Source organism: Amblyomma americanum, chromosome 1 (assembly GCF_052857255.1).
Source record: "Amblyomma americanum isolate KBUSLIRL-KWMA chromosome 1, ASM5285725v1, whole genome shotgun sequence".
Taxonomy (NCBI): domain Eukaryota; kingdom Metazoa; phylum Arthropoda; class Arachnida; order Ixodida; family Ixodidae; genus Amblyomma; species Amblyomma americanum.
The window spans coordinates 537,789,366-537,815,795 of NC_135497.1; the positions used below are offsets into that span (position 1 = coordinate 537,789,366).

A 26,430-nucleotide genomic window follows, 5' to 3' on the forward strand; every position below is an offset into this window, starting at 1 on the left:
ACCGGCCCTCGTCCAGTGGAGTTGCGCGATAGCCGAGCAGACCCAACCAGTAGTCCTCCTTCATTTCACCAGTTTTTTCATGGTTCTTTTCACGATTTGTACTCCTTTCTCGGCGAGGCCATTGAACTGTGGGAATCTCGAGCTCGACGTCACATGCGTGAAGTCATATCTGGATGCGAACAAAGCAAACTCATAAGATGAAAACTGCGGACCATTGTCTGTACAAACTTTTAATGGAATTCTATATCTTGCAAAAACTGAGCTAAGTTTACCTATAACAGTGCCTGACGTTGTGTCCTGAAGTTTTTCTACTTCAGGAAAATTTGGAAAAGCATCAAACACACACAAGTAGGAGCTCCCGCCATACATAAATATGTCAACACCGACTCTGTACCAGAAATGGTCTGGCGTTGGCCTGAGTGCCAGTGGTTAGACTTGTTGCTTATATGCGTATTTTTGACATACTGCCCAACTTTTAACCATATTTTCAATGTCCCCGTTCAGTCCAGGCCAGAATACCAAGCGACGGGCTCTTGCCTTGCACTTATTTATGCCTAAGTGACCCTCATGAATGCGACTAAGGATTTCCGCTCTCATGGTCTTCGGGATGACTCCTTTTGCTCCGTTCATCACTATTCCGCGAACTTCTGATAGCTCTTAGCTCTGGGCAGAATGGTTTCATCCATCCTTTGATTTCTCCTCCATTCCTTAAGCAGCGCAACACCGTTTGCAAGTCAGGATCGTTGGCGGTTGCTTCAGCCAGTCGTTCAAACATTTTCTTGCTTACCAGCTCTGACGTGACGCCAACTGCATGAACATCGACGAAATCCGTGAAGTCATCCGCGCCGCTTGGCCGGACCGGCGACGATCTAGAAAGCCTATCGGCCAAGAACAGTTGTTTCCCTGGGACAAAGCGGAGGTAATCATATCTGAGTAAACGCGGAAAAAACGCTGCAGTCGTGGTGGCATTTCCCCAATCGCTTTCAAAGCGATAGTTATCAGTGGTTTGTGGTCAGTTTCAACGACGAACTTGCGGCCGTAAACAAAGTAAAAAAATTTCTCGCACCAGAAAGTGATGGTCATTGTCTCTCGATTTGTGCGTACCGTTGCTCTGCCTCCGTCATTGTGCGCGATGCGTAGGCTACCGGCCGCCAATTGCCGCCGTAACTCTGAAGGAGGGCCGAACCGATCCCATTCTTTGAAGCATCAGAAACGACTTTGGTTTCTCTGGCCGGATCAAAAATAGTAAAGGCGCACTGCTCAGTATGCTGCAGACCGCTTGCCATTCGTTGGAGTGGTTTTCCCGACATTCAAAGAGAGTGTCGTTTTTTAACGAGGCTTCGTAGACACGTTGTTCTCTCTGCCAGATGGGGTATGTACTTCCCAAAGTAGTTGACTACGCCAAGCATTCTGCGGACTCCTGCTTTGTCCGTTGGCAGCGGCATTTTGCTTAATGGTGCAGTCATTGCGGGATTAGGTCTTATTCCGTGCTGGTTTATGACGTCTCCCAAAAACTCAATTTCGGAGACCCCAAATTTGCACTTCGCAGGATTAAGCGTTAGGCCGGCTTTCGTGGCTAACGGCAATGCTGTGCGGAGCCTGGCATCGTGCTCTTCCCTTATGCTCCCCCAAATCAATATATCGTCGATATAGATTCTGACACCCGCAGCTAGATTAAATATTTCATTTATAGTTCTTTGAAAAACCTCAGGGGCGAAAGCGATTCCGAAGGGAAGTCTCAAAAACCGGTACCGCCCAAAGGGCGTGCCAATTGTGCAGACTCTTGATGTAGCTTCCTCTAACGGGATTTGATGAAAGCCCGAGTACGCATCAAGGCGAGAGAAAAACTTCGCCCCAGCTAGCTCAGCCTCGATGTCTTCTCTTTTTGCATTTGATAATGCTCTCGCTTTAAGTACTCGTTTATGCGCCTGGGGTCAATGCACACGCGCACTTTGCCATCTTTTTTCCTTGCTGCAACAAACGGGCTCACCCAGTCCGTCGGCTCGTTGATTTTGGTCGCGATGCCTGCTCGTTCCATGCGGTCTAGTTCTTCTTGAAGGGGCGCTAGCAACGCCAGGGGCACCCGTCGCACCGGCTGGACCACCGGTGTTGCATCCTCTCGCAGGACCATGTCGTACTGGAGTTCCAGGTACTGGCGTTCAGGACGAATATCACCTTTAAATTACAGTAGGTGCTTTAAAATGTGAATTCCTTTTCTCCGCACAACACCACTCGAGCATTCCAGATAAGACTGCACACAACTGTGCTAGTGCATAACATCATAAAACGTACCAATGTATACTCCTCTATAGTATGCTTTGTCAGGCAAGGTATATTGTTGTTACCGGACATAAGTCACAGTCAATGTTCCTTCTGGACATAACATAGATTTTTGTTATTCCTAAACAGAACTGCAGCAAAGGCTGTTGTTCCTTCTAGATGGAACTCGATATCGCAACAGCCTTTATGAAATATATTTTGAAGGCACATACAGCATATTCCTCTCAGAGACATCTTGCTCAGTTTATTCCCAGGAAAAATTTCGCGACAAGTGCACGCGATTTGCGAAAATGAGGTCCCAACGAAAATTTCTCGTTTACAGTACATAAACACCTGCTAGCGCATGACCATCAGATGCAAAGATGCAAAACGTGCAATCAAAAATTACGTAAAAATGGAAAGGCAGCGCGCAAGAAATTTTCGAGATGGTGTGTAACCACCAAATCTACAGATCTACATAGTTCTGAAAACTACCCTTAATAGTTGTCTTGCATTTGCAACCCTCCAGGACATATCAGTCGACAGCCACTCGTTATTGTTGCAGTCGCTGAGGAGATAGCCATAGGTGGTAATGATGTGCTCTTTCCAAAAATGGGTTCAAGGTCTAAGAACCTATCTGGATAGGCAAGCCACCTTAGCGTCAAGCAAAACGTTTAACGGCCTGGTACAGTCAAGTTTTGTGCAGGTGTGAGGCGCTCCGAAATGAGCAAGGAGCTGCAAAGCTCATTGAAGTCTTCTTTTGAAAAGCGGAATTGCTCTCTGAAGAGCGTGGGCTCGACGCGGTCGATGCCTAGAAGACGATGTCGCGAGCGGTACCGAACAAGCTCACCGTCGCGGTTGTTCATCGCCTCGTATTCGTTGTTGAACATCGGCAAGTAGGCTCCGTTGCCAAGATGCTGAGCAGCTCCCATTCTCCAGGTTATGACCTGCAGAAGAACCGAAAACTGAGCGAGTTGGTGCATCACTGAATAATAACTCGGGTTCACCCGATTAGAAAATGTGCACACCTCTTTTCCGTGAGACCAAAGTTATTTGCAGGCATAGGGACTAATTAAGAAGGGAATTGTGTGAGGCATATCATATCCATGTGAATGGTGACACGTGTGTAAGCACAGGTTAGGTGCTTCTTCATGGCTGTGAGATTAAGTATCTTGATTCTCACGATTTGAAGTGTTGGCGGAGGCGCATGCGTCCTGGTTGTTTTTGGTGAGTATTATTAACCTGTGTTTTTTCCAATAAACCTAAGTTGTTAGTCAGCGCCTGCCCTTCTTGTTTCTTGTCCGTCGTCACTGCGCTGTTTTTACTTCTTCAGGTTATGACCTCGTCTATCTCCTTTCATGGTAACATGGAAATCACTCGGACGCGGGAGGGAATACTTGCATGAGGCGTGGCTACAGCTGAACTCCTCAGCTGCTGCAGGCGCTCAGACTGCTCAGGCAGTCAGAGTCGTAGGCTTCAACTCGGTTCATGAAGCATATTCCACAACTACCGCCGGTATGCTTAGGCTGGGGCTTGGCTTGGAGTGTTTCAGCCGCGATATAACTAGTTTTCTCTTTTAGCGCTTGATGGCGCTGGGAAGCATGGTAGCCAACCTGTGAATGCATTCCTTACATCCACTTGGGAGACGCGACGCAATTAGTACGGTACGGCCGGTACGCCCAACTAAAAGTGTCGTTGTTGCAAGTTTACAGCGTACGCAACGCAGAGAGCGATGCGTACTATAGCTTACAGACTACGTACAACTAAAGGTGTCCATTTTGGAGGATTACGCACCCCTCCCTCTCGCTTCATGGGGGTCTGGCCGCGTGTGCTGCTTGCTACACGGATCGTACAACGTGGTTGGCAAGGCTCACATTCGTAGCTACGTGCTGGCGGCCGCTACGACAGCGACTCCCTGTTGAGTCGTTGGTCACTAAAAAGGTTCTGTCAGCTTCCCTTCTCCATGAATGCCCAGAGTGTTTTGTGGCTTTGATTTCCTCTTTTTGGCCGTTTCATTTCGCTCCGAAGCCTAGCTCTGGCCCATGCATAATAACGAGAGCAAATATACGACAGTCGAGATGCAGCAGGGCACAATGCTAGTCTCCATTTTCCTCTTGTTCTTGCGCCGCAAGTGCTACCTATCATCTACAGTCACGTCAAGTGATAATAACGAAAAACAGTAACAGAAAAAACACAGGAGTTGAATGAGGCAAACAATGTAACACGCGACCTTGAAAGAATCTGATAAAACCCGACATTGAGAATGTGCAGATGTGTGACATGAAGGATGGCTAGGAGATATAAAAAAGAAACAAGAGAAAACCGCGAGAAAGAACAGAAAAGCAATAAAATTCTTTGGCGATAGTGCTATTACAAAATACATTGGAAAAACACGCATAAAAAGCTAAAAGCAATGAAAACTGTACTGTAAATAACAGAGTTCCGTGAAGTATATCTGCTCACACATCTCAAAACATGCCGCAAGGAAACGGGCAAGCTGAAAGCGTTCAGCGACAAGACAAATAAGATGTTTAACCAGTCCCCGCGTAGAAATTATGTCGGAGGTGTAATTATCAGATCAAATCTAAATCAAAAACATTTTATCTTCAGGGAATATCCGGCGGAGACAGAGACTAAAGGCTGACACAGCCTGACGAGGTGTCTGCCCGGTTTTTTTCGTTCAGTGTGGCAAAAAGGTGCACTTGACATAGAAATTTCGGTTTTCCATTCGACATTCAACTAAAAACTTACAATATACCAGGAAAAGAAAGCAAGCAATACAACGCATATAGACAGTTGACAAAAAATCATGTGTCCAGACAAACTTCGTAATAATTTTAACGCGTTACAGGCATTCATTGAGCACTGGTGCAACAGTACATACTGCGCATAAAAACAAAAACAGTAAATCATGAAGAAAATGCTCATATTATAATAAAAACAGTCTACATAATGCATGCGGTTGTCACAAGAAAAGTTCTATACATTCTTTTCAATTTAGCAGGGATATCTGTCCAATCTATTATGCCTTCATGTTTACTTAGAATATTGGTTTCTTGATAGGTCAATGACTGTTTACCGTAATTTGTTCTAACCTTCAGCAGCCTTTTTGTATGACGTCTGAAACCGTACTGGTGATGAATTTTCACGCCGAGATCATTGTACATGTGTATGGCATGTATATGTTGAACTATTTATACAAGTATATTTGGTTGACCATGATCATGTCGTGCTTCACAAATAGGTCCCTAGTGCATAAATCGCGGATGTCTCCTATATAATTTTCAAAAATGCGTAGCATTTATTTGTGTAATGCCATCAACTTATTATAGTTATGCTGAGTAGTGGTGCCCCAAACTAACGAACAATAGGAAAGCTTTGAATAAATTAAAGTGTAATAAAGAGATTTTTTAACCAGAAAGGTATCATTGGCGAAATTTTTTGAAGGCATCTGATCGATCGGGCTATATCGGTGGCCAAGTGCTCTACATGGCGTGTCCATGTCAGAGTTTCCTTAAACCAAACTCCTAGAATTTTCTGCTCGGATGTTTGCTGAATGTTTGTTGTTTTTTACATAATTTGCATCCCGTGTTGGTCACTTTTATTTGGAGGAGAAAATATGATAAATTTAGTTTTAGAGGTACATAGAGGTACAACGAAAATAGTTTCAAAAGGTGCGCAGGTGCGCGCATGAAGGTGAATGTGATGCGAAAAATGAAGTCTTCTAGAGCTTTACACCAGATGAAAAGACAAAATGGATAAAGAATACGAAATGCTATACATTTTGCTACCAAAACACCCGTACTTATAGGCTAGAGTGAGCCACATACTGCTTACGGTAGCCTCTTTCTTTATTTTGTAGCGAACCATGACGGCCGCGCAGCCACTGCGGTGTACGTCAAGGGCGCCGCCACAGGAGTGGAGGGGCTATAATGTGCCGCGGCTTCAGCGTACGACAAAGGAGGGACGGAAGGAACTTCAGGCAGGGTAGGAAGAGCCTCGGTGACTTGTTCTCGGATGACGCGCTGAAGCGAAGGCACAAGAGGAGAGGGAGCATCAGGACTCGGGTGGACGAGAGAGAGCCGACGAGCAACTTCTTCGCGAACAAACTGCTTTATCTAGGGTAACAGTGGCGAGTGGTCGTAGTCAGACGTCAAAGCCCCCAGAGACTCCGGGTGCGAGAGTGGAGAGCGAGTGAGAAGACGGCGCTTGCGTAGTTCGTCGTAGCTTTGGCATTGGGCAAGGACGTCGACGACGGTTGCCGGATTTTTGGCCAGAAGCATCTGAAACGCGCCGTCGTCGATGCCCTTCAGGATGTGATCGATCTTGGCGCGCTCCGGCATGAAAGAATCCACGCGCCTACACAGGTCCACCGCATCCTAAATGTAGCTGGTGAAATTTTCACCAGGCAGCTGAGCCCGAGCACATAGGCGTTGCTCGGCGCGCAACTTGCGCACCGCAGGCCGGCCGAAGACGTCGGCGAAATTCTGCTTGAAGGCGGACCACGATTTGATGTCAGCCTCGTGGTTGCGGTGCCACAGATTCGCAACGTCCGTAAGATAGAAGATGACATCGTTCAGTTTGAGGGCATCGTCCCATTTGTTATGGGTGCTTACCCGCTCGTACGAGGTTAACCAGTCCTCAACGTCATGGTCCCCGGTTCCACTGAATACAGCAGGATCGCGCTGGCGCAAAGCTCCCGCGCAGACGACGGTCGGCGGCAGTGCGGCAGAAGTGGGGCTGGAATCTTTGGGCATGGTGATGACCGGAAGGGTAAGACTTCGAAGCTGCAGGATGTCAGCAAATCCGCACCTCCACCAAGTGAAACCGGGTTTGTACACAAATAGGTCAGAGGAAAGAGTTTACGGCGGGCGACACAAAACGGCGAACAGGACAGCGGGCAGCGCTGACGACCAGTCCAAAAACCAAGCGATCTCGTGCAGCGCGGCGAAACTTCGTCTTTCCCAGGCGCCTCGTCTTCATTGGCGCTTCATAGACCTACCCATCCTCTGATCCTCGCCATATATCGCCAGGGTGGCTCCTCTTCGTTCCCGGGGCAGTTGTAGCGAAGCATGACGGCCGCGCCTGATGCCGCATATGCAGATCATTGCCCAAGCGCCGATGAAGACGAGGCGCCGGTGAAAGACGACGTTTCGCCGCGCTGCACGAGAACGCTTGGTTTTTGGACTGGCTGTCGGCGCTGCCCGCTGTCCTGCTCGCCGTTTTGTGTCGCCCGCCGTGAACTTTTTCCCCTGACTTATTTGTGTACAACCCCCCTTTCAATTTGTGTTTACTGTCTAAGCTGTCCTTGTCTTTTTGCAGTAGTTAGCATGTCTGAATCAAGCTGATGAAAACGACTGAACAACGGTAACAGACGGTACGGAAGATAGGAACACAACACCTGCGCTGCCTAGCAGCGAAATGTTTTATTGCGACAGGGAAGGCAACAATATTTATTAAATTTATTTATTTTTAACACAGACCTGCAGCGCCTGAAAGCGTTAACTCAGGGGGGGAGGGGGGGGGACACAATAATTTCTCCTCGTTTGGCCAAAAGTACCACAGGATAAAAAAATACGATGACACAACTAATAATAGATGAGGAAAAGCATGCACTGAAGAAGGACAACCACGCTCCATAAAAACAATGACACGAATGAAATGAAAGACACGCGCAAGAGAACTGCGCCCCACGTCACACATCAGATAAGATTGCGCGGAATTCATCTTCCGTGCAGCACTCAATGACGCCGGCTGGCAGCCTGCTACACTCATTGATCGTCTGTGGAAAGAACTAGGTTTTGTAAATATCTGTACAACATTTAATCTCTGGGAATTTCCACTGATGATAAAGTCTAGACAAAAAGTGAGGTTGAGGCAGGTACCGGTCTTTGTCTATGCTCAGCTTTCCAAAATAGATGCGATGCATGATTTGCAACCTCAAATGTTTCCTACGTTTAGCAAAAAATCCCCAACCAAGGCGGTTTTTAAGAGACGTGACACTAGTTGAGAAGCTTTAATTATTGGACATAAATCTCTCAGCATTATTCTGGACGCGCTCAAACATGTAAGATAAGTAAACAAACTGGGGGTCCCATACAGTGCAGGCATATTCAAGAATTGATCGTATGTAAGTGAAATACAGGAGTTGTTTGACATTAGACTGCGCTTTATTAAAATTTCGTTTTAAGAAATTAAGCGTTCTGCAGGCTTTGTATGTACATACTCAACTTGCCTCGCCAACGTTAGGTTCGCTGTAAAATAAGCGCCGAGATACTTATATTCAAGTACTTTTTGCCGGAAAACATTATGTAATGAGTAACTTGTTTGTAAAGGAGAACGCTTTCGAGTGAGGGAAATAAATTGGCATTTTTTAGCATTCAAAGATATTTGCCATTTTGAGCACCAGCACTGATGCTATTCAATTTTTGCTGAAGTTTTAACGCATCAGAGGAACTTTCCACAACATGGTAAATGACACCGTCGTCAGCATATAGCCGAGCTTTGCAGGTAAGATCCAAGACATATCACTGATATAAATCAGAAAAAGAAGGGGTCTAAGAACAGACCCCTGTGGTACACCTGAGGAAACATTTACATAATGTGAGTGTGAACCATTGATCAAAACACACCCCATGCGGCCCTGAAGATATGGATCAAGCCAATTGATGACAGCGGTGTGCAGACCAAGAATACTTAACTTATGTAAAAATAATAAATGAGGTACAAAGTCAAAGGCTTCCTTATAATCTAGAAATACTCAATCTATTTTAGGGTCACGATAAAAGGAAGAAAACAGATCATAACTAAACTCAAGCAACTGAGCAGTACAGGAAAAACCTGACCTAAAACCATGCTGAAGTTCTGCAAAATACTCGAGATTCAAGGTGTTATTGACTGCGCTATACATAATGTGCTCCAACGTTTTACAGCACACACTGGGTAAAGAAATCGGCCGATAATTAACAACAGAGCTTTCTGAACCACTGTTATGCGCTGGTACTACATTTGCATTTTTACAGTCATTTGACAGAGATGCCGTGTTAAGTGACGCACGGAACAAGATGACTACGTAATAAGAGATTTCATTCTCGCATGACTTTAAAACAAAGGAACATCATCAGGGCCAGCGGCAGAAGGTGAATTGATAATACTAAGCAATTTTAACACACCTTGGTGAGTAAAAACCAATTCAGACATGGTTTCAGTGACAGATTCACGAGTTAACGGAAGTTCTCCGATGTAGGTTGGCGCAAAAGCAGGCTGAGAAAAAAGCATTCAAGCAGCATGCCTTGTCACCATCGTTAGTAATAACTTCACCATCGATGTCTAAATTCGGGATTCCAACTGGTTCACGTCCGCTGTGCTTCAAAAACGTCCACAATTCCTTGGGATTATTAGACAGTTTTAATCCCAAGTCATTAAGAAAGCTAACCTTAAGAGCTTTAGTTTCAGCTTTTAGTGTACTGCCAAGAGCACGGATCGACTGCAATACTGTAGGGCACTGATTTTTTTGTGATCCTAGAAGGCGATGTTTCTTCCTGATAAGCGGTCTGGTCTGCCGCGTGATCCACGATTTGTCGCGGCGGCGCTTTCCAGAAAGACTTTTAGATGAGGTATATTGATCAAGTAGGCATTCCAGCTTATTCTTGAATACTTCCTTAAGGGAACTACAATCTAAATTTTGGCTTAGAATAATAAAGTCAGGAAGGAAAGACGCAAGTTCGTTCTTCATTGGTCTATAGTCGCCCTTGTTAAAAAATAAACCCTTTCGAGGTAGACCTCTTGGAAATAAATAAGGAAAATGCCGAACATCAGCGACAATACAACTGTGCTCGTTTATTCCTGGTATGGTCACAGCGTCACGCACTACTGAAGGCCGGTTGCAGAACAGTAAATCTAACATTGAAGTTGAGTGCTCAGTTTCCCGTGTATGGGCTCAGTGACGTACTGATATAGGTCATTAGTAGTAATTAATTCATAAAAGGATGAAGACAATAAAGAATGGCTCGTACGAAGAGGTTTGTAGTCTACCCATTTTAAACAAGGCATGTTGAAGTCCCCACCAAAAACGAAAGTCATTTTTTAAGCCGAGTATAAATTCAGACAGCGATCTGAAATCCTCAGGATTGGTATCGGAAGGAGGACGGTCGACTGAGCCAATAGCCAAATTCTTTCCATTGTTTAGGCGAAGGTTGCACCATACTGACTCGCAACCAACTAGGGGCAGTGTTAATAATGAAGAGCTAAAACACTCGTCAACAAGTAAAAAGACCCCTCCACCAAGCAAGTGTCATCACTACGGTACGCGTCATAACCGGTGGGAAATACTTCATAGCTGAGAACGGAATTATCCAGTCATGATTCAGTGCCAATTATAACATGAGGTTTTACAAAGGAAACAAGAGTAGCAAATTCATCAGTTTTATTTTTGATATTCCTGCAATTCACGACGAGAGTTATCAATTCAAAATTTGATGACGCCAAGGGCATAGAATGAAAGATGGGCACGAGGCGCGGAGCGGGCAGTTGCCTCTCTTTTTGTCATTCTCGAAGCTCGACGGATCGGTCATGTTCAAAATCATATACAAAACACTTTTTGTTGCCGAGGAGCTTATTAAATCGCAACTTCAAGGAAAAGCCAAGTCGCGTGCGTATTGTGAAAGCCTGAAGCGTGCCTTTCTGACTGCGGGCGTGAAGTCTTCGCGTATGGCAAACTTAGTGTCCTTTAGCTTAGTGCCCCCCAATGAGAAAATGTGTTTGACTTTATAACTACAAAATTTAACGACAATTGGTCGATGCTTGCATTCAACAAAGCGACCTATTCGATGAGCCCTTTTCATGCTTTCAGGCGGAAGATTTTGGTTAAGATGAAACGAGAAGAATTCGCGCACATTTTTTTTTTCAGATTCAGACCAACTTTCTGTTGCAGAATCATTTAAGCCTATAATAAGCAAATTATTCCTGCGAGACCTATTGCAAACATCTTCAAAACGTTCCTTAAGATGCGCAACGTCCCTGGTCAAGGTGTCAACACATGATGATGCGTTTTAATCACCAGCCCTTGCGGCCAGCCGTGAGGCATGCATGTCATTCTTAAGTGTAGCGACCCTGCCCCGTAAACATTTTAAATACGTACTTGTAGCGTCCTGCTGCTGTTTAAGCATATGCAGTTCCTGGAGGAACTGCAACTGGCCAAACTCTAGTCGTTTTATTACAGCGCAAATGCCATCAATGGCTTCATTATCCGAATTCATCTCGTGTGTAACAAAACCGGAGCCTTGGTTACTCTCAACATCACCGTAAAATTTGACATAACAGACCATGGCCATACTTCAACTTAGCAACACACTTTTTCATAACACAAAGCAGGTCGTCGGGGAACGACCCCGCAATAATGAATCGCTTGGAACTGCAATAGCATGGAGTGGGAAACCGGTCGTCGGGGCCCGCCGCTGTTTCTTGTGATCTGTGATCTCCCTCATTCACGCGTGACAATATTGTTACGAAGAATACGTAGAAGCGGGTAGTGGCGCTGAACGTAGCGCTTTCGTTAGGCCCGCAGCCATTAAAAAAAAGCATATTTTACCCGTAATCATGCTGTCCTGTTCTTTGGCTTGCTACCTAGTGTCATTTGGTGTGAGCTACTGTGTATACATCGTCATCCTGGTCCCTGGAGCATCGCCGCCTTCTGCTTCCTTTCGTCGTCGGCTGAGGGGACCTGGACTCCGCTGCCCAGCTCAACCCTAGCTCGACTTGACCAGAATCGACCAGCCGCTTTCTTCCCGCCCCATCCCCAGCCCCGACCAAAAGACGCGACCGCCTGGACCAGACGCGCTATGACCCCATGGCGAAAAGAACCAAGGCGGCACACCCACCCAAGCTGTCCGCCCAGTCTTTAGCCTTGACCTTCGGCTCTGGGCGACCGACCGCCGGACCTGAAGCTCCGTGGGAAACCACTCTTCAGATCATCTCGTACAACTTGGTGGCAAGCCTTTCATCTTCTTCTATCCTTTCTGGCCATACTCACCGTCACCTCAACCTTCACAAATAAAGCAATCGATCGGGACGATCACTCAGTGAACACGGGTAATGTTAAGAAGAAGACAAAGCAGCGGGCAGTGGCGCTGGACAGAGCGTTTGCGTTACAAGGTTTACGCAAAAATCGTACAGCCGCTAAAGGACGGAGGCAACACATATACAAGACAGGTCTGTGTGTTGTGTCCATCCTTTAGCGCCTATACGCTTTTTGCGTAAACCATGTCATGCTACAACCAACTACCTCAAATGAAAGTCTCTTTTGAGTTAGGCCCGCAGCCACTAAAAAAAAATAATTGATCTATCATGTCCTGTTTCGTATAGATATCATCTACCCCCCTAACTTTCTTCTGCGCCCTGCTACGCTTGCGCTCTCTTGGAATTCAGTTCGTTACCCTCAACGACCATCGTTTGTCTTGCTTTCGCATTACACGTCCTGCCTAAGCCCATTTATCTCCTTGGTCTCGACTAGGATGTCATTACCCACTCTGCCCTCTTCCTGTCTCTGAACGTTACACCTATCATTTTTCTTGCCTTAGCTCGCTGCGCTGTCCTTAACAGAAGTTGAATCCTTTTTGTTAGCATCTACGTTTATGCCACTTGGGGAAATACCTGCAAAATATAGCTGTTCTGTACGTTTATTTTGAAAGATACTGGTAAGGTTCATACCATAATCGGTCGTTACTGTGCCTAGACACAGTAACAGCAGCTGTCGCTTGAATACTTCATATCTGCATGGATAATATTTGATAATGCAAGCGAGGACCTCCGTTAAACGTTGATGCATACATTTTCTCCTTGCGTTTTCAATGTTCACGTCGAACAGCATCCTAAATGAACATCCTTTTGCTTCAAAAAGGTATGAGTAAATTCGGGTTTTGGTTTGTCACCACTTGAGTTTTTTTCACGCTGCTTCGACCGAAAGCGATTAATTAACTGCAGTCCTTGCTGCGCGTTATGTATGGAAATTACACCAAGGAAGACAATGCTCTTTAATCTGCCATTAATGCATATGCTGACCGAAGATGACAGTCACCTAAACGAACAACATTCTAGTGAGCTGTAGTTGCGCGCGAAGCAGCGGTTAAAAGCCTTTTTTGATTGCTGCTACTCAATCCAAACAATTAACCCTACATCAAAATTCTTCTCTTCAAAACCGATTTACGGTGCGCAAATAAGGCACCGTATTCGCCTATTTAAAAACAAAAAATAAGGAACTACGGTCCGTCGGATTCATTTAATGTTAGCTTGGCAGGTGCACGAGTTATAGTTACTCCGAAATAACCACTAAGCTTTCCTGCACTAAGAAAAAAAATTAAGATGAGTAGGTGCCTACGCACAGCCTACTGCACGAACAAACGCACATTTCAGAGAATAGATTATGGCAGCATTGCACCGCCATCCGTTCAAATAAAGCCTAGGCCGCAAGTCTATAGTGGTATGTCAGTCCCACTTCCTCTTGGCGGAGTCTAATTTTGAACAAGATTGGACGAAAGATGCCGGTTGAAAACCGACACTCCTAACATATTCACTGCTGCTCCGCGAGCTCGATCCCGCATTCCACTTCCGCCGTGTGCACCGCATTCAAACAGATCGCAGTGCAGTAATTTCTGATAAAGCAGTGCAACATGGGTTGGAGCAGTTGTTTGGCTTACTATGATTTTTATCTCCCATGTCATGGTCGCACTGCGGTTGAATCGAAGACAGAACAAGCCACAAACAATTGATTCGGGCGCGCGATCAACTGCGCGCCAAAGCGCGAAACAACACTGAGGATGGGCTCCGAACTCGGCCGCGCGCACCACTTCCGCCGTGTGCACTGCAATCAAAGTGATAGCAGTACAAAAAATTCGATAAATCAGTGCAACGTTGCTCTTGGAAGTTATTTGAATACCTCATTTTTTAATCCCCCATGCCATGATTCCATTTCGACCGCAGCCTAGGCAGAAAACGCACGCACGGTCTACTGCGCGCCAAAGGCCTAACTTTAGGAGCGTCTGCTAGCTTCCCCCTGCCTAGGCGCCGCCACCATCGGCGCCCGGGAGGAGCCGAGAGACGGAGCGCCGGTTGAGGAGGAAGAAGGAAGAGATGTCGTTACCTTTAGTTCATTGAGGGGCTTTACTACCTATCAGTTATACCAGTTATGAGAGTACGCTGTACTGATGGGCGACTTCAATGCGAAGGTAGGCAAGAAGAAGGCCGGAGACCAGGCGCTAGGCAACTATGGCATAGGCTATAGGAATAGCAGGAGGGAGTTATTAGCCGAGTTAGCAGAGAAAAATAATTTGCGGATCATAAATACCTTCTTCCGGAAACGAAAGTACCGGAAATCGACATGGAAGTGCCCCAATGCTGAGACTAAAATGAGAGACTAAATACTACGCGATCACCCCTTTATCGTGCAGGATGTGGAGGTCCTCGGAAAGGTGCGTTGTAGCGACCACAGAATAGCAAGGTCTCGAATTACCTTGGACTTGAAGAGGAAGCGGAAGAAATTAGTGCAGTGGTAGCCCATTAACGAGTTAGTGGTAAGAAGGAAAGTAGAGGAATTCAAGATGTCGCTGCAGAATAGATATTCGCTTCTAACTGAAGGAAACGATCATAATTTTAAAACGATGAACGATAATCTCCTCCACGGTGTACAGCGGGAAAGCTAACCAAAGGGGAAGTCGTGAGGGAAAGTCCCCACAAAATTGATTACTTCAGTGAGCATCAAGAGATCAACTTTAGATCCAAGCTCATCATGCTTTCGACCGACGAAGCCACGCCCATTCATAAAAATCCTGGAACATCACGTAGCCCTGAGTGCTCTGAATGAACAAATGAGCGTCGCACCCCACTCAAATGTCAGGGCCAGCGTAGGTGCCAGACAATCCAAGAACATCAAAGCCACCATGGGCGGGAACACATAGTCGCTTCTGTAGTGAGGAATAGGCATCGCAAGAGGCATCGCCCTTTTCTGCAATAGCCAAGCTGAATGGCGACTGTCCACTTTCAGCTCAGAATATCGGCACGTCATCAGAGGAACAAAGAGTGCTTTTCTAGATGGAACATCCGACGTTCGCGACGCCTTCGTCATGTCCGATCGAATCCCAGAAGATTCATCTGGGGAGGATCCCACACCTTTCTTCGACATAAACTCAGACCTGCCCATGAAAAGACAAGACAGACCCGCAGTCTGCTTCAAACCTATAGCGAGTGCTCCTCGTCATCGCCCAATTTCTGACCACCGCGGATTGCCCAACATCGCATTGTAACCCATCAGCACTCCCGACCTCTCTGCCAAAGCGCCTGCCACATATCGCCGAGTGAACGCCAAGCCATCTGGGACCAAGTTAAGGAAATGCTGCGTGACGACGTCATCCAGCCATAGAAGCGTCTCTAAGGTAGTCCCGGTCATCCTCTTGAAGAAGAATGGTAATCATCAGTTTTGTGTCGATTACCGCTGATTGTACAACGTAACCATGAGAGATGTGTACCTGTTTCCCCGAATCGACAATACCCGAGACCGCCTCCACGACACCAAATATTTTTCGCCCATGGACCTAAAGAACGGGTATTGGTGAATCGACGACCACTATGAGTTTAAGGTAACGCCATTTGGATTTTGTTCTTCCCCAGCAACATTTCAGTATGTAATCGACAAAGTACAGGTAGGCCACAACTGGCCAATTTGTCTCCTATACTTTGATTATGTCGTCATGTTCTCTTGACCTTGACAATTATCTAAAAAGGCTTCGAACCATGCTAGAGGCAATCAACTTATCAGGGCTCACTTTGTAGCCATAGAAGTGCTATTTAGGTTACGGGCAGCGGGTGTTTCTAGGCCTCATTGTAAGCAACGACTGAAGACAACCGGAGCTGCAAAAACCGCCGACATCGCGCAGTTTCTACAGATGATCAACAAAAAAGCTGTGCGCCGATTTCTGGGGCTGTGCATGCAATTTTCACATATTACCGAATCTAAGGCAAGTAACGAAGTTTTCTGTGCAGTTAAACAGAGAATCACCACAACATGAGACATTTTATGGCCGTAAGCGTTGCCTGCAGTCACTGCCCGTGCTTCGTCGCTTCGATGAAATCATCGAAACCGAAATTTATAGAGACGCAGACAGCATGAGGATAGGCGCCGTTCTTGTCCAGGTGCAGCATGGCCGCGAGAGAGAAATAGCGAACGCGAGCCTCTCTTTATCAAAGGCAGAAACCAATTATTTCATGACAGTGCCTTCAGACAGTGTGGATCTCCTCAAAATTTCCCCCGCACTTTTATGGTAGGCCTTCCGATCTTGTGGCTGTCCATCATGCGTTGTGCTGGCTCGCCAATTTGAAAGGCCCGTCTGGCCGCCTCGCTGGATGGAACTTACGACTTCAAGATTTTGGCGTCACCATCGCTTACAAGTCTGAGCGCAAGCACTCTGGCGCCGATTACCTGTGACGAGCCCCTGTGGACGCACCGCCGCAGGTCCACGATGACGACGCCTTCTCGGCACCTATCAGCTCGAGCACTTTCGCACGGGAGCAACGCTCGGATCCCGGCCTTTAACGCCTCATCGAATGGTTGGAAGGCAAGGTTTCTTCACTCTCACCTCTTTCCAGCGACGATTGTCTTCGTTCTGCGTGAAGGATAATGTCCTCGTGAAGAATGTCACACCAAAGAAAATTGCTTGCCCTCTGGTTGCACCTGCAAGTCTTCACGAGCACGTTCTACAGAACTCACTCGGCGAGCCGACAGCTAGGCATCTCGGGTTTTCCCGCAGCCTCCACAGCATTCAAGGCAAGTATTACTGGTCCCAACTATCTGCCAATGTCACGCGTTATGTGAAAACCTGCCGAGAGTGTCAGACACTAAATACGCCTCCCACCAGACCGGCCCGATTCCTGAACCCTACTCATTGTTAATAATCATTGTCATTGTTAATAACTGCGAAGTGTTCTTGAGCACTTGAATAAAACATTGGCCTGCTTGACCGACCTACACGCATTCTCTCAAACGAAGGCAGCGTGCCCACTTGTGCCATTTTTCGTCACCCTGAATTGTTCTGGAGCAACTCGCTAAATCATCGGTCTGCTTGAAAAAAGTATACTTATTCTCGACGACGTACCTGATAAGTACGTCCAGTTGGGTTATTGTTCATCAATTTAGGTGTTGTGGAGTACTTATTAAAACATCGGCCTTGTTGACCAATGCATAATTGTTCTCGACAACGAGCGGCAGCATGCCCACTTGTAATTAACAAAGGGTGTCTGGAGAATTTCATTTAAACACGAAACTCCTAGACCAATATGTACGTATGTCCTATAAAGAATGGCAAGATCGCCACTTGTGCCATTTTTAATATTTTTCATTTGTTTTCTACAACTCATTGTAAAAACGATGGCCTTTTTTATCCAATGTATATGTATTCTCGACAACATCCACCAATAGGCCCGATTGTGTCATTTTCATCTCTCAAGTGATATCTAGCTCTTCAATCAAATGATGGCATGTTTCTCTAATGAAGAAGTACTCTCGCCTACGAATGGCAGTATGCCCACCCGTCCTATTGTTCATCGCTTTTAAGTGTTCTGGAGCACTTCATAAAACAATCGACCTTCTTGAGCAATGTATATACATTCTCGACAATGAACGGCAGTCTGCGCACTTGTGCTTTTGTTCAAGTTTGAAGTATTATCCAGCGGATCATAACAGATTGGCCTGCTTGGCCAATTAGCCTCTATTCTTGCCAACGAGGGCCAAAACGTACACTTGTGCAATTGTTCATAACTCTGAAGTGTACCTCGGCGCTCTATTAAATCAACGGCTTGCCTGACAAATCTATACTTATTCTCGGCAGCGAACGGCGATATGCCCACTTTAGGCATAGCAATGGGTTTCAACTGTTCTCAAGCTCTTCATTCAAACCTCGGCCTGTCCATGTATACCTGTTCTGGACAAAGAATGGCAATTTGTCTAGTGTACTATTGTACATGACATTGAACTCTTCTCGAGACTGATGCACTTCATAGAAATTCCACTTGTAATGATTTTTCAATAAGCGATGCTTTAAAGGTTTTGCTTTAATTTGCGTTTCGCATACAGCAGATATGACAGTGAGAAAAACTCTTAGGCCTCGAAGTTGTATGCTGCTTTCGAAATGATGTTCTTATTTGCAATTGGTTCCCATCAGCACTTCTTTTAACCAAATTATCGCACCATTCTTATTAAAATTAGTCAGTGTATATTTTTGTCTGCGGAGGACATGTTTCTTTGCCGTTTCCGTAAAAATGAACTCACCTGAAAAACACTTGCTGCTCAGTCTAGTAGCTCTGGATCTTTATGCAGAAGAAAAATGATCAGTGCTATTGTCAACATCATTTTATGTGACAGCATATGCACTTTTTTTCGAAGTTCTATTTTCACTCAAAAATAGCCAGTCATTACGAAAAAGTCAAAGCGTAAGGTCTCGTTCACGGCACAACCATTTTCTCTACGCCTGTGGGCGTCATAAAATTCAGCGTCCTTATGAAGCCAGTAATTCGTTGGCGATGCAGTCTTTTTTCTTTCGTGTCACAGCACTTCAAGGACTACTGTAGTTTGTCTTGGGCATGCCTGTGGCTTGAGCATCAGCGAGATATACCCAATGCTTGACTTTCCCACTGCCCTTTGTAATGGGGACAACCATACCATAAAATTCTGAAAGAGGAAAACGTCAGCTGTGTAAATGACGGGTGTAGACCTTTCATTTCTGTAGTTTACGTTTTTCTCCGGAAAAAGACTTAGCAACCGCACCTGAAATATATCGTTTTATTAAATCTGAGAATAAATCGAAGTACAAGTGTGCAAAGAAGACCTTTAAGGGTAGAAAGCCTGATGTCGATAAATTACTGCCATAATTATGTAGGTGCTTCGCTGCACTGATCAAAGAGCCGGTTTTCCGCAAGACTAGATGCCATCGGTCCCTCAACCCTCCCTTCAGAGGGTGGAACAAAATGTCTGCTTCCTCTCAGCTCTAAGCCTCGACGCCCCCTCCCCTAGATAAAAACTCCCGGAGGCGCTGAATGGCGACATGAATTTGTACCGCTTCTGTTCCGATTAGAGGTATTCCGTTTCTCTCTGCGGTTTCGATTCCGAAACAAGCTGCATGTGCACCTGGCGCCTCGGGCCATCTACACACGCGCACTGGGGGCGGATAGTCGTGGTATACAGTGACAGTCGATGCTATACGCTTTGCTGAAACTTTCCAATCCCTGAAACAACTACTTATCCACTCTGTTTTGCGCAGGCGTTACAGTGAGATTTACCGGGACCTGCTTCTGTGCTCGCTGAACACGTCGGTCGTCGTGTCCATCAGCGCACTCTACACAAACAACGCCAACCGGTACTTCGTCGAGTACTTCCGCAGGTACGGGTTGAGGCACTGGCCTTGGGCCATGTAGCATGCATAGGGAGCGAGCACGACGGCCTTCCAAAGGCGTCAAACGCGCAGTGGTTGCGAGACCTCCAAATGACCTCCTCGATGTAGCTGCATCTCTCCCCTCCTCTTTGGTGCCAGCTTCACGCAATTTGAGATAGGCTACACAGCATCTTCCTTGCCATTCATTCGAAAGCACGGAAGTCTAACTTGCATACTTGGCACAAAACCACTGCTGGGATGCACTTAATTCCGTACAAATATCCCACATTACCGTGATACCGAAACCAGCGACCGCAGACACGCTCGGCAACCCCCAACCAATATCCTTAATGTCATGCAAGGGCTCGGCAATAAAACGGCTTGCAAAAAAACAAAAACAACGCCTGGAGAATATGAAACATTTTAGATACCGGCTCATGGGCTACCTCACGCAACACTTAATTCTAATATTACTGAAGACGCTTGTGCAGCGAAATAGGCTCCAAACACAAGAACTCGCAATACACATAAAATATATCATCGAGAATGTTATTGTACTGTTACATTGGCAGATCTATCGCCCACTGAGTCCAATTTTATTGAAGTCTACGAATATCAGCTGGTACCAAACGGCGGTTTTCAATGACGATTTGAACTCGGTAGTGGTTGACAAATGTTCATGAAAACCTCAAAGACTGTAGAGAACAACCTCGCTCTCACGACACGTTCACATAAAAGCAAGATACAAAACTGGAAGTTAAAAAACTGGCAAAAGAAAGGCAAACTGACAGCTCCACTAACTATCAGTTGCAAACAAGCAGATGTCCCTGCTTTTCACTTGTTTTCGCCTCTTAGCTGGCTTTCTGACGACCCAGAACAAGAATTAAGCCGCAAGCGTGCAGTGAGAGTAGCACTGAACTCTGTAAACACGGGCAGTGGTCTGGAGTAGCCCCCCCCCCCCCTCCCCCCCGCCTCCGAAGGAAACTGAATATGTTAGAGACATACCGGTTGAAGTGCAGACGGCGGCCAACGGGTTGGCAGAAGAGCAGGGTCAGAACTACCCTAAACAAGTGGCTGAAGCAAAAATAACGAGCTTTTTTCTGCATTGCCTTCGGTTTTTTCGCTAATTAAAAAAGGACGAGAAAGAATGGACGGTTAAAGCCGAGCCGGGTGTGGCGCTGGGCGATAAGAGTGAGTAGAGCCAGTGGCCCCATCGCAACATAGTGGTCCCAGCGTATTAGCTACATTACGATGTACTGCAATAAAAAAATTTCCAAAGGGTGGGAAAAAACTTAAAAACCGTGATATTGCCTGCTTTCTATCGGTAAGTAAAGAGTTAACAAGCCTTGGTTCTGGCACTCTTGTCCTACAGGTTTCGCGCACAGCTTCCGTCCTCACTAGCTTCCGTCCTCACTATTAGATCACGCTCCACATGACAGTCGCGCTAATGCAGGGCGTACTACGTCCGCCGCAATGGACGAGGGTGGCACTGGTGAAGAGTATTTAGCTTACAAGCAACATAAATACCCCCCCCCCCCGGAACTGGAGAGTGGACTACCACCTTAGTAGCGCAGTTGTAGAGCACCATACGCAAAACTGGAAGGTCGTGGGTTTGGATCCCACCGGCGGCATGTGGTTGTTTCCGCTTCTGTTTTGTGATCACTTATCTCTCATAAATAAAAATAATGCACTATTTTCTGCAGTGATGACCACAATAAATTAAAAAATTGTATATTTATTTATTTTTTATTATTTTATTTTCAGATACTGCAGACCATACATATACATGGCCCAGGCAGGAGGGGCATCCGCGGCAAAAACATGAGTACACATATAACAAGCATACAGCTGTTCAGAAACAAATTTCACACAAAAAATTCATAACGAGCGAACTACAATTAACAGCGCAAAAATTGACGCTCCAGTTCTTTAACAAAGTCACAGGCTGCGAAAGTGTGCGAAGGCAGGGAATTCCATTCACTGGTAGTCCTGGGAAAAAAACTATGCTTATAGGTATTGGTTCGTGCAAAAATTGGGGCCAAGGAGTGAGGGTGTGTGTGTCGAGTTTTCCTGGTGCAATGTGGCTTAACACAGTCTGGCATGTTTAACCTCAGCGTACCTGAGACGCAGTTATGCAAAAAAGCGAGCCGACTAATTTTTCGACGGGATTCCAATGTTCCTATAATATGTTGCCGCATCAATAAGGAAGGAGAATCGTGCCTTTTATATTTGCTAAAAATAAACCGGACAGCCTTTCTTTGGACTCGCTCGAGCTGCAATATGTCCTTCTTATTGTGCGGATCCCATACAATGGAGGCATATTCGAGCTTGGCTCTAATGCAGGCATTATAAGCTAATAGCTTAACTTCGACAGGTGCACCTTTAAGTTTCCTCTTTAGGGACCACAGCTTACTAATAGCTGAAGAACAAATGGCGGATATATGCGGAGACCAAGTTAGTTTATTTGTTAGCGTCACACCAAGATATTTATGCGTGTCTACTTCTGTTATAATATTGTTGTTAAGCAAGTAAGAATAGGTGCTGATATTTTTCTTCCTTGTAACTCGCAACAGAACTGTTTTTTGTGCATTTAGTTGCATTCCCCATCGAATGCACCACTCATGAATAGCCTCTAGGTTTGCTTGTAATATTGTATGGTCATTTGGTGCTGTGATGTTCATAAAAAGCACACAATCATCCGCGAACAATCGGATAGCAACGCCACCATGAACGACATCAGACAAATCATTGATGTATATCAAAAACAATAGCGGCCCCAAGACGCTGCCTTGGTGGACACCAGAAGTCACAGAAAGCGTTTTTGACGAGAAATTCATAATTTCAACGAACTGCTGCCTATCTCTAAGGTACGCCCTTATCCACTGCAAAACGCAGGAAGGAAGACCAATGCATTCCAATTTGTACAGCAACTTTCCATGCGGCACTTTATCGAAGGCCTTCGAAAAGTCTAAAAACAGCGCATCCAGCTGGCCATTCATGTCAAGAGCTTGTGCGAAATCATGAACAGTACAAACAGGTTGGGTAACAGTTGACATGTGCTTCCTAAAACCGTGCTGATACTGTGATAGAAAGTTGCGGCTTTCTAGGAAATCTCTGATGTAGGTGGCAATGACGTGTTCAAAGAACTTACAGCACGTACTCGTGATTGAAATGGGGCGGTAATTTGACACAGATAAACGATCACCATTTTTGTAAATGGGAACCACACGTGCTTTCCTCCAGTCATGTGGTATTTCCCCTGTGGCAAGTGATAAGTTGAAGATATCTGTTAAGAATGGAGATAGTTGTTCCGCGTACCGTCGCAGAAAAGAATTCGGTATATCGTCAGGACCAGAAGGTTTTTTAGCATCGAGTTTTAAAAGCATAGCTGTGACCCCTTCCCTAGAAACCACGAGATCATCCGCGCCTGCTGAGTGTGTACTGTGAACCCTGAATTCTTCTGCGGCAGTGAATACACTCTGGAAGTAACCGTTGAAATGTTCGGCGATTTCAGGGGGATCAGATATTGTTGCATCTCCGATTTTAATTTTCTTAATTTCCTTTTTGCTTCCATTTAGGTGACGCCAGAATTTTCTGGCATCGCTCTTTATGAAGGCAGTAAGACGATGACCAAAGTAATTACTTCTAGATTCCCTAACCTTTGCCAATAACTCTTGCCTTAGTTCATGGAAGCGTGTAGTTGTCGTGTTGTGGTGCCTCCTTAGTCGCTTCATCTTACGTTTGGTATGGATAATGTCACGGGTAATCCAGGGAGTGAAGCGTCGGCTACGAAGATTCCTTGAGGGTACATAGTTATTAACACAAAATTTGATGGCGCCGCAAAACTTTTTCCAGGAAATTTCAACATTATTGACCACGTTGTCAAACTGGATATCCAAGTAGTCAATGATTGTAACATCATCAGCCCTGGAAAAATCTTTTACTACTCTTTGTATTTTTTTCTGCCTAGTGTGGTTTTGCGATAGCCACCTCAAAAATACCAACTTGTGGTCAGAAATTCCTTCTTTTACTGAAACCTCAGAACTATGAAAGAACTCAGTGGTGAATAAAAGATCGAGAATCGCAGTGCCACGAGTGAATTCACGAACACGCTGTTCTAAGTTCAAATAAAACATCATATCTAGCACTGCATCTGCTGATCTAGAAATTCCATAATTCAAGGAGCTCCAGTGAATCGATGGTAGGTTAAAATCCCCCGTGATGACAACATTCCTTCCGCCAAACCCTTGGAGGTGGTCGTATAAACGGTCCAAGAAAAAGTCATTAGCGTCCGGAGCACGATATACCGCACACAGAAAAAAATTCACTCCGAAAAGGCAAAGTTTCAACAAGAGACTTTCGTGCGCAGCAATTTGTTCACAGACAGTAACATCAACATATTCCTTCGTAACAACTGCTACACCGCCACCACGTGCGCCTCTATCACGCCGATACAGGTGATACCCCGGTGGTACGATTTCATCATCATTTATATCGTCGTGCAGCCAAGTCTCAGTGATCACGCAAATATGGGGATCGTACGAAATCAGAAGTGTCTCCAAAGCGTCTGTTTTATTTGCTATGCTTCTAGCGTTCAAAGAAACCATGCGTAACTCACTCAACTTTGTTTGCTAGCTATCAGGCAAGGCAACTGCTTTCTTCGGTAGTGCCAGGCGGGACATCGTGTTGTCATCCCATACATAGAAGACGTCGTCAACGCGAAGTTTATCATAAAATAGGTTCACTTTCTTCCCTTCATCTTTTTCGCTCTTGGCGCTTTCCCAGAGAAGCTTCCGCTTTCGGAGCGTCTCTGTGCAGTAGTCATTTTGGACCGACATGCCTGATCCCTTTAGCTTTCGAGCATTACGTTGAACAGCCTCTTTTTCTCTGTAATCTTCAAAGCGCACACTAATCGGTCTTTTGGGTGAAGGTTTCCCAAATCTGTAAATGCGGCTAATGGACATGCACTTTACATTGAGCTTATCTTCGAATATTTCTTCCATAACCTTACTGCGCAAGGACGATTCTGATTCATCCGAACTGCCTTCAACGCCAAAAACAATAAGGTTAGGCTTCCGGCTACGATTTTCCAAGTCGACCAGCTTTTTGTGTTCTATCTGTTGAGCTTCTTTCATTTTATCAATAATAATTTGGACATCAGAAGTGGTGCTGGTCGTGTTAGGAATAATTTCGGATTTCTGTTCCAGACTAGCCAGCCTAACCTCAATGCTCGTAACCGTCTTTTCTGTGGTTTCAAGGCGAGTTATCAAGTCAGCAATATCAGTTCTGATGGCCTGTTGGCCATTCACTAGCGTCTGAAGCATTTCCTCGACAGATGGTCCCGGGTTTTCCTCAACATCCCCACACAGAACAAGTCTACAAGAACAAAAACACTCATATGCAATTTCTAAACAGGTGTGAGGGCACGGCAGAATAATCAAAAATCTATCATCACTACGGATTGAGAAGCTATAACTGACCTGTACGATGAAAACAAGCCGCATAGTTAGCGATCGTCGCCTGGCCACTTCGCCGTGCCCACTGACTGAAGTCGGGTGTGGTGCTTCTTTTATACAGCTTGTACCCGATGACGTGACGAAGCCTTGATTGGTCGCACGAATGGTAGCGCTCGTGGTGATGATAAGATTCCCAGCATGCTTGTCGATAAAGTCAGTTGCTGCCGACGAAGAAGCCTGGGGCGGTGATAGCGCTCCGCTGACGGACAGGAACAGCGCCTGTACGATGAAAACAAGCCGCATAGTTAGCGATCGTCGCCTGGCCACTTCGCCGTGCCCACTGTAACATTCCGCAATGGTTTTCTTGGATTCAGCGCCTGTTGGCTTCCTTCTTATGTGTGTCATAACGAACCACTTCTTTTCTCACCCTGATCTGCTCAACGAACAACAAGGGTTTCATGAAGATAACACAAGTTCCCATCCGACAGTACGCCACTAAGCAGAGCAACTACACAGCATCTCACACTTCCTCCTTTCCGTGCACGTGCTTTAAGCACTAGCAACAAGCTCGGTTGACGTATAAGAAAGCGGGCGACACAATTCCATTCCTGTTTTCTTTGTTTATGTGGTATTTACCTCTTTACCTAAGGGTCGGGGTCTGGCGCTACAGAACACCAATATTAAAAATACCCTCGCACTGGAACACCGCCCAGCGTAACGCAGAATGTGTCTTTGGTGCGGTTAACTGTCATGCAGAGAAGGTCCGGCATGCACAATAACGGTCAAATAATCGTACACGTGAAAGAAAAGCTAGATTGCACTTTTTATTTTAATGAGATACCATTACGAGTGCCATTACGGGAAAAGCGCGTGGCGTGTATGTTTGTGTGCACGCGTCCAGACGGTACAAAAAATCCCAGCGATGGCAAGAACAATAGGCTGACATCATCAAGCTGCTGCGTGAAGCACACAGCAAGCCGAGCACCGCCAACTCAGACAATCCTATAGATGTCGTTCATCTGTACATAGTCACCACTGGCCCACCTCTATGTGGCGCCAGATTTCCCGATATTTGTACCAAAATTGAAACGGCACCGTTTGTCGTGCAGCGTTCCGGGTGATTTCATGCGATTCCTCCTTGCATTTAACTTACATGCACTGGTCAAGTTGGAGGCTAGCTTGGGACAGGGACTCGAATCGACGACCTATGCACCTTCATCTGTATGCCTTCGCAGACTTTCGGAATCAAAATTTTGATGCAGTCGTTCGTAGTACAGCATTCCCCCGGTGGTGTCATACGCACG

General features: G+C 45.8%; 1 protein-coding gene across 2 annotated transcripts in view; it reads left to right on the plus strand.

Annotated features, from left to right (window-relative positions):
• The window catches only part of LOC144116285 (uncharacterized), a 284,670-nt gene that overhangs the window by 156,328 nt on the left and 101,912 nt on the right, over positions 1–26,430 (plus strand). For both annotated transcript variants that reach the window (XM_077651022.1, XM_077651023.1), the window contains exon 9: positions 19,560–19,679. In XM_077651022.1, the coding sequence (XP_077507148.1) occupies positions 19,560–19,679 (120 nt within the window). The remainder of the gene's footprint in view (positions 1–19,559; positions 19,680–26,430) is intronic.